This window comes from Chiloscyllium punctatum, chromosome 8, assembly GCF_047496795.1.
Source record: "Chiloscyllium punctatum isolate Juve2018m chromosome 8, sChiPun1.3, whole genome shotgun sequence".
In the NCBI taxonomy this organism is placed as follows: domain Eukaryota; kingdom Metazoa; phylum Chordata; class Chondrichthyes; order Orectolobiformes; family Hemiscylliidae; genus Chiloscyllium; species Chiloscyllium punctatum.
In genome coordinates, this window is record NC_092746.1 from 66,683,921 (window position 1) to 66,693,369 (window position 9,449).

Below are 9,449 nucleotides of genomic sequence, written 5' to 3' on the forward strand. Positions count from 1 at the left end.
TAGTCCTACTACACCATAGAACAGTGCTCTCATTAGAGAGAGAGATGATTGGTAATTGTTTAACCTGAGGGTTACAGTGCCTCATATGTCACTCTGTATCGCAAACCAACCATCCAACCAACTGTGCTAACTAATTTCCCCCAACCCCCACCCTCTCCCCCAAGTAATGTAAGAGCTATTCAGATTACTCTTATTCAGATTTATCCCGATCTTAAAGAATCCTACTTTTGTTTCTGGAAAGTGTGTGTTTTGATTTCATGCCCATCTCCATATGAAACAGCTGTGATGAAATAATCAAACAATTCATATAATAATAGTCACATGGACATCTATTAAACGAAATGTTTTGAATGTTTAAAGCCCATCCCCCATTTTTAAACTGCATATAATTGCTAAAATATAACTGAGCTACTTAGACTAGCTCAAATTAGGTGGCATGGTGGCTCAGTGGTTAGCACTGCTACCTCACAGCACTAGGGTCCTAGGTTCAATTCTAGCCTCGGGTGATTGTCTGTGTGGAGTTTGCACATTCTCCCTGTGTCTGCATGGGTTTCCTCCCACAGTCCAAAGATGTGCAGGTCAGGTGAATTGGCCGTGGTACAATTGCCCATAGTGTTAGATGTATTTGTACCATGGGAGATGGGTCTGGGTGGGTTACTCTTCGGAGGGACTGGTTGAGCCAAAGGGCCTGTTTCCACACTGTAGGGAATCTAATCAAATGTAATACTTAAACTGGATTTTAATTGAATTGTCAATATTATGCATTTTCCAGCATCAGATTTCCGCTCCCAGGGTCTTGGGAAAAGCCTGATCCTGCCCAGTTAAATGTCTGATGAATGCTTAATTCTGTCAAGCCTGGAGGTGACATGGGACTCCTGCTGGTTTTCCAACCAGTAGGTAAGACCCTGTCATGAAGATAAAATTCTGTGCCAGGTGTCTGTCACATATTGCTCCGGCAGTGTATACCACAGTAGAATTTTCTGAAAGAAATCTTTCAACTTTAACTACTTAGTAAAAGTCTTTGCTTGATGAAAAGTAAATATTCCTTGATGTGTTTCTTGAGTTAAATACTAAATAAAAGCCAGGTATGCGTCACAGAATAGTCATCATATAATAGAACGTTTTAATAATCAACGTGAAGCAGTTTAGTCAAATTCCGATATATCTTTTTTCCTCTTTTGGTAGATTGCGGTTCCTGACTGTATGGAACGACTGCAATTGCGAAAGAGACTAAGCTGTAAGCATTTTCATTGGTTTTTGACGAACATATACCCAGAGCTCTACCTGTCTGAAGACAAATCTGGATATTTTGGAGCAGCAAGGCAAAGGTTTTTGGTATTTTATCGAACTTTCTGTTCTAATTCTTGATATTCTTAGTTTTTTAAATGATGAGTTTCAGTTGAGTAAAACCGTCTACTTTGTTTTACTCAGTTAAAGATTTAGTATTGTTAAAAACAGACCATTTTTAAGATGATACAAACAAGATACAACAGACACTGGAAATCTAAAATAAAAATATAAAAACAAAAATATTTTCAATAACAATTTATTGTAATATGCTTTATTGGACCTTCATTTTTACCTCACAGGCATATTAAATGTTACACCCTTGGAAGAAAATTGATTGCTTTCTGAATTTAACATGCAGTTATTTTATGAGAAAATAAATATACCCTGCTGAATATTTAATTAATAATTTCACTAAGTTTGCTGCTAAGTTGTCCTATTTAAATGTAGCATGAAGTATAACATGGAGCAAAAATGAACGAAAAATACTAATTAGAAATGGATGTAAGTTTGCTCGCTGAGCTGGAAGATTCATTTTCAGACATTTCGTCACCATACTAGGTAACATCTTCAGTGAGCCTCCAAATGAAGCACTGGTGGTGCAGCCCACTTTCTCTTTTATGTTTGAGTTTCCTTGGGTTCGTACTGTCACTTTCCCATGGTGACATCATTTCCTATGATGATGTCATTTCCTGTTCTTTCATCCCAACATCTACAAACAAAGCTGCATTAGAACATTATTTTAACAAGCCACCACATACTGCAACACAGAGGAACTACGCAGAGCAGAGGAAAATCACCTATACAGTGTATTCAAAAAGAAGGGGTACCCAATGAACACAGTCCGCCAATTTCTGAGCAACAAACCCAAAAACGCAGACAAAATATGTCCAGAAACCTGAGCCACTCTCCCCTGCATCAAGGACATCTCAGAAATGACTGCCAGACTACTCAGACCTCTTGGCATCATGGTAGCCCACAAACCCATCAACACACTAAAACAGCAGCTAATAAACTTGAAAGACCCTACACAGACAACAAGCAAAACTAATGTCATTTACAAAATACCTTGCAAGAACTGTAACATACATGACATTGGACAAACACGCAGAAGACTAGCCACCAGGATACATGAACATCACTAGCCACAAAACAATATGATCTACTCTCACTAGTATCCTTACATATGGATGAGGAAGGACACCACTTGGATTGGAACATCTATCCTAGGACAAATCAAACAGAGACATGCACGAGAATTCCTAGAAGCATGGCATTCCAACCGGGACTTTATCAGCAAACACATTGACTTGGATCCCATTTACCACCCCCTGAGAAAAAAAAACCTGGAAATGACATCACCAAAGGAAATGATGTCACCACAGGAAATGGCATCACCAACCAAAGGAAACTGAAACATATAAATAGAAAGTGGCTATACCACCAGTGCTTCATATGGAGGCTCACTGAAGATATCACCTAGTATGGTGATGAAACATCTGAAAATGAACCTTCCAGCTCTGCGAGCAAACCTACATCCAGAACCTCAACCTGATCTACAAATCTTCTCAAAACTTGCTAACTAATTAGAAATATGCTCATTCTGTGTACTTTCTTTTTGCTTCCAGCTCTATAATGTCGGCACAGGCTATTGTGCAAGTTATGAGACCAAATGGAGTACAGGTGGATATCCTGTAGCACTTACTCAATGCAGTGGCCATGGGAATCAGGTAATGTCTACATACATAATGCTTCATGTATATATCACTGCTACATATAAAACATGCTATTACTTTGTACAAGCAATTAATAAGATCTTGCTGCTGTGTTTTAAATATTGGGTCAAATTGGATCGGCTATCCATTAAGTATTGGGTACGAAAAGCAAGGTGAAATTTGGCTTGCTTAATGAAGTTAAACAGTTGTTGATCTCTTTAGTGTAAGGCGATTCATTAATTGAGGCAAATAATCTAAGTGTTAACTTTCACTTGGGTAAATCTGTCAACTATTTATTGTTTAATTCTCTGTCAGACAGTTGAAACTTACGCATTTTGTTTGGTTTAAAATAGGAAAATTAAGATTTGCAGTCTATTAAGAAGAATCAATTAATTATACAGTTTCTTTGATGTAATACTTACTTTAATCAAAGCCTTGCTTTAGTGCATGAGTATCACCCTGACTTATTTCACTGTCAGTTACATACCATTATAATGAATCTCTGTTAAATGCAGTGAAATCTCCGTTAACAAACGTGATCTTGTTCTTTCTCACACAGCATTTTGAATATAATAATATAAGAGAAATCCGGTTTGGTGCCATGGTGCAATTTTGCATTGATGTCAATAATGAACAAGTCATATTGCAGAATTGCAGAGGGAACAGACTGGAATCACAACAGCAGTGGGATGTGCAAAAGGTTTGTCTGTTTCAAACAATTCATCGGCATATAGAAAGATCATATGCAAAAATAGAGGCTGATTCCTGGGGTGGCAGGGCTGACATGTGAAGAAAGATCAGATGAGGACTATATTCACTGGAAGTTAGAAGAATGATGGGTAATTGCATGGAAATCTATAAAATTCTAACAGGATTAAACAAGGTCAAATACAGGAAGGAATATCCTGATGATTGGCAAATCCAGACCAGGGGTCACAGTTTAAGGACATGGGGTAGGCGATTTAAGACTGAGATGAGGAGACACCTTTTCACCCAGAGAGTGGTAAGCCTGTGGAATTCTCTGCCACACAAATTATTTGAGACCAAAACATTGAATATTTTCAAGAAGGAGTTATATGTAGTTCTGAGGGCTAGAGGGATCAAGGTTATGGTGAGAAAGTGGCAATAGGTTACTGAGTTGTGTGATCAACACTGATCATATTGAATAGAGGAACAGTCTCAAAGAGCTGAATAGCCTAATGCTACTCCCATTTTCAACGCTTCTATCATCTATTCCTTTGAATTCCAATTTACTTCATTGAAATCAGAGATTCACTGAATGATGGAGCAAAAGAAGAAGCCATTAAGTCATCTAATCTGTGTCTAGAAGTAGGGGGGCACCTACTCAGGATATGGGGTTGAGATTACGAGAAATTTCTTCACCAAACAATCGTGAACCTGTGGAGATTTCTACCACAGATGGCTGTGGAGACCAGTCACTGAACATATTCAAGAAAATTATAATATATATTTTCAGATTTTTAAAGGCATCACAGATATGGGGAAAATCTAGGAATATGGCCTTGAGATACAGGATCAGCCAAAATCACATTGAATCACACAGCAGACTCAAGGGACTGAATAGCTTCCTCCTGTTCCTAGTTTGTGTGTCAGTTCTTTGGTAGAGTATCAACTTAGTCCTTTGCTTTTCCTCATAGCTGTGTAACTACTTTCATTATAAGTATTTAAAATTCAATGTAAGAAGTGTGATAATTTATATAATAGCTTTTACCCTTTGGTTGAAATGCTTATCATTTCTTCCTCTCTGCATCATTAACAGATGTGCTAATTCACATTTTTACCACTAAGCTCTTAATTCACTGTTATTTATGTTGTTTCATTAAAATGAATAAATAATGCACTTATAGCTAAAAACAGCTTTACATTATCAGGGGAATCTATATTGTATCATGTGGATGCTTGTGTTTTGCTTGATGGCTGATGGTTCAATTCTTTAGTTTTTAAAATACGCTAAACTAGACGTCATTGCAAATCAAATGCTGATGTAGAGACGTGAATACAAAACTGAATATATAAATTGCTGGGTAAATATAGGAAATAAATTCAATAAATACATGAGTGAATGTAATTTTTTTTACAGTAAGGTAGGTCCCAGTGAGGTCGCAAGGCTATCAGGTTAAAGGATGGGTGTCTAATTGAGGGGACAGCCCTTACTGCTGGCCGCCTTTTCATTATGCAGAAGGTACCTGAGCAGCAGTAACTCACAAAAACTCATTTAACAACATTTTTGAAACCTGTAACCTCTACGACCAAGACAGACAATGGTATCACATGCTTAGAAATACCACCAGTTCCTCTCCAAGCCACATGTCATAGTGTTTTGGGACTATGTCACCACTCCTTCACTATGGCTAGGTTAAAATCAGTTTGGAGTATTCCTGATGAAGGACTTTTGCCCGAAACGTCGATTTTACTGCTCTTCAGATGCTGCCTGAACTGCTGTGCTTTTCCAGCAGTACTAATCCAGAATCTGGTTTCCAGCATCTGCAGTCATTGTTTTTACCTAAAATTAGTCCCTGATAATTCGGCATCAAGAAGGAGGAGGATGTTATGGTTGGGCGGTCTTCTCTGAAAGCAAATTCTTGTTCTTGCCCTGTACCCCTTCTATGACCCCAGTACCCCCAATTTGCTCATGCTCACCTTTGGCCTGGGGTTGATCTCTGATCCTGAGCCTCTAGTAGATGGATTTCCAATAGTTGCTTCCCCTTTTGGTGACAACGATGGTCCTTCATTGGCTGGTACCTCATGATGGACAGGACGTCTGCCACTAGGAATAGACCTGATGGTGATCCCCAAGTGTCTGGAACTAATGGGGATCCCCCATGCAGCTGATGGGGTCTCCTGCCAGTTCTCTGACTAGACCTACATTGGGCTGATTCAATCCCATACATTAGCTGATTTTTTTCTCTTTCAGCCAATGTAATTAAATTACACTGACTCAATGGCTACTGTTTATAGTTCCTATAGAGAAATATAAGAAGAGAAGTATAAATCTTAAGACATATTGAGCTGATTCATAAGATTGCTAACAGTTACGTAGCAAGAACATGAGTTTCTTAAAAGATCTAAGTTAATACTTTTTTTTTCTTTGTAGAGTGGAGAAATTATCCATGTCTTTACTGGCAAGTGCATTGAGGCAATAAAGAATGGACCAAGCAAAGACTTGTTTCTGAGACCATGCAACAAATACACCACCCAACAGTTGTGGCGATTGGAGAAAGTGATAATTGCAAACAAGGGATGAGCTGTTATCTCCGGCACCGTCTATTTGATGACTGCAGCTCATGTGCCTCTGTCTGGTCAGGTGCAGTTGGGCCTTTCCACCAGGTACAGAACTCAAGCGTGCCTTGTACATCTGTTCTGCTGAAGGAAGTCCTCACAATAGAATGGAAACAAACTGCATATGTTTCCAAGGCTACCTTACAACATCAGGGAAAGATAAACAAGATGGGCTGTGTTATGTGGCACATTTGATCATTCTAAACTCCATTTGTAACCAGGGTATCTGTGGGACAAATTAATCAATGCCCATCAAAGGCAATATAAGGTTTTGCATCAATTTGCAATTTTGTCAGACAATGCATTGTATATGTTAATGCTTGATCAAAAAATAAATCTATACCATATGCTTGTCAAGTTGACCCATTTTTCCCATTATTAAATATTGTCATGATTTATTTTTGCTCATAAGTCAGTGATTAAAATAACATCCAATCAGTGAATGCAACAATCTATGTAAATCAGTTATATTTTACATGTAGAGACCTGATATTGTTTGCATAAGATATTTCAGGAACTGGATACAAAATGGTATTTGATATTTTGCTGAGCAGTTGCAATAGATACATTGGAAGAGTAGTTGTAGAGCATTGGCTTATGTGTGTAAACTAGATGCTAGGGGTCAATTCCTGTGCTGAAACAAGTAAGGGCAAAGCCTGACTGAAGTAGGCATTGTTTAGTGTCTTAAAGTTATGTTCAGTTCACCTGTCTGATATACTAATATCTTCAAAATTCTGATAATAGTTTTGGCAGTAGACAGTGTTATACAAGATGAATTAATAAAACGATAAAGTCTAATTGAGATGTACAGTAAGCATATGTCAGTGTGAAGGGGTAGTTTAGCCATTATCCAATGCAAAGTGCAGCACACCAGTGTTATAGTTCAGTCTTGCAGAGTGAAATAATTATCCTTCACTACCCACAAATATTTGATATCTATTTTGTTCCATTTACTTTCAATCAATTACATTAGGAAGGAATCCTACTAGGAGTAACTAGTACTTAACAAACTACACATGGAGTCCCATGTTTCCAGCCTCTGTGATCACATTGTGTTTGATGAGGATTATTTCCCCAGAGACACAAAATAGAAATAACGTCAATTGCACCCTCCCCATTTATCATTATGTTTAATTAACACCAATTCTAATTTATGTCTTTTAACATCTTTCATCGAAATTTTTAATTTCTAATCTTAAATCTTGTGTAAGAGTTCACTGATTCTATATAATATGCTCAATGTGATATTTTGTCAGAAACATCTGAAAGTACTCTAGTTATTGAATCGTGTTAAGTTCGTTAGTATTGTTAACATTTTTGCTGCAACTTTCTATACATGTCTACACTGTCAGAGTAAAGACTGAAGGGAAAGAAGTAGCCTATATTCTGCTTCGGTAGGATCTTTTTCTTTCCACAATCAAATCCCTTTGGTATTTAATTTAGTATTTCCTATGCTTCATGAATCAATATAGTACAGCGGATATATATCAGATATCCTTTAGATTCATGAACAATTAGATACACAAACAGAAAAGGAAACAAGTCATTGAGATCTGCAAACATTTCAACTTTAAGTATCTGTATTTTTTTTTCTAAATTTACTGTTAATTAAGGTATTTGAGTATTATAATGATCATGTAAAAACATTTATAGCCATTCTTTACTTCTGTAATTTAAATTTATTATCAGTTTGAGTATGAGCATTTATGGCCTGCTCTTGAACAATTATATCAGGCAATGTGCCGCTTAAACTGCAGAAGCTGGAATTAACCTGAAATAATTAGTCAGATTTAAAAAATATGTTTGTAAGTGATCACCAATTGATAAAGCTGTTTTAAATCTTAGTCAAAAATCTTTCAAACCTGGAGTTTAATTAACTATTAAAGACATTTACCCTAAGAATAAGTTTGCCATCAGATGAAGATTGAACCTTAGTTCTTAGCAGTATCTTCATTTTCTGTTGCTGTAATAAAATGACTATTTTATTTAAATGTAACTGGACATCTTTGTTTTGGTACACTAGCTTCAGGATGATTTTTCCCCTTTTTTGGCGCAATGTCTTTTTGAGTGAGATGCATGATGCCAGATCCACCATGATCCATGGTGACTTTTCTCATGCAATCTTTAGATCCATGTCACATTCATTCAGTAATCAGCCTCAACAGCACGAGTCTCATGGAATCTTCCAGCACGAAAACTGACAGAGGGCCTATAGTGGCAAGGGTGACACACCATTGTAAATTATATATACACACACTCTCAATATATTTGTCCAGTGTCTTTTTTTGTTGACGGACCTGGTGAATCACACGCATTTGAAAGATGAATAGCTTCTTCCAATGTCCCGATAATGAAAGTAGTTGCAACGGCCAAGCACTGCTCGCTTCTCACAACCAACTAACTCCTTGACTGCAGATAGCATCAGACATCTTGAACAGTGATGCTGACTGCAGCCTGTTATGGACCAGACCAAACACTCTGCAAATCTATCAAGGAGATAGCCTAGACCATATCTTTTATCTTATTTAACAGCAAATGTAAGGTGCTGTGTTCCAGATGTGATTTGATTGGTCACACTTGGCTTTAAGCAAAACACACTTTATTCTTATCCTACAGTTCAAGTACAAACAAAAGGAAGAAGAATTGGTATAACTTTACCTCTATTGGAAAGTATAACAGAATAATAGATGATTTAACTAAGAACAGCAAGTGTTCCAATATGGTAATATTCTATAAACACCCCCTTTGTCAAAGGCAAATTCAGTTATACAGGTTGTAATTCTGGCAGAGGAGAGAAAGAAAACTCTAGCTTTTTGCTGTGGCCGAGATAGATGTTGCAGGTTCCACAACCAGCTTCAAAACCCCAACAACTACTAAAAGCTAACTAAAACCCTGGTTCTGTGGGAGCCTGACTCCACCCATTCATGCTGCTTCTATTGTTCTAACATTTTTAAAAAACCAAGGCCTCACAACCTGCTTTCTTTATTGGATTCAGATAGATAGCTCCATACCTCTGTCTTAAAACCTCTCTTAAAAAAAAGACAAAATACATCTCTTAAAGCCATAACATTATCACAAGCCAAGGCATTGCACTTTGATGTGAAGACACTGAAGTTAAAAGCAAAGAGCAAAGATTGTGCTAGGGTC

General features: G+C 37.4%; 1 protein-coding gene across 2 annotated transcripts in view; it reads left to right on the plus strand.

Moving 5' to 3' along the window:
- The window catches only part of LOC140480609 (polypeptide N-acetylgalactosaminyltransferase 15-like), a 75,674-nt gene extending 67,821 nt beyond the window's left edge, over positions 1–7,853 (plus strand). Inside the window, exons 7-10 of one of the 2 annotated variants that reach the window (XM_072575704.1) lie at positions 1,186–1,335; positions 2,916–3,017; positions 3,562–3,702; positions 6,118–7,853. In XM_072575704.1, coding sequence (XP_072431805.1) covers positions 1,186–1,335; positions 2,916–3,017; positions 3,562–3,702; positions 6,118–6,267 — 543 coding nt within the window. In that variant the 3' untranslated portion in view covers positions 6,268–7,853. Of the gene's footprint in view, positions 1–1,185; positions 1,336–2,915; positions 3,018–3,561; positions 3,703–6,117 lie in introns of those variants that run through there. The other variant, XM_072575705.1, reaches the window with a different exon arrangement.
- The last annotated feature ends 1,596 nt before the right edge of the window (positions 7,854–9,449 follow it).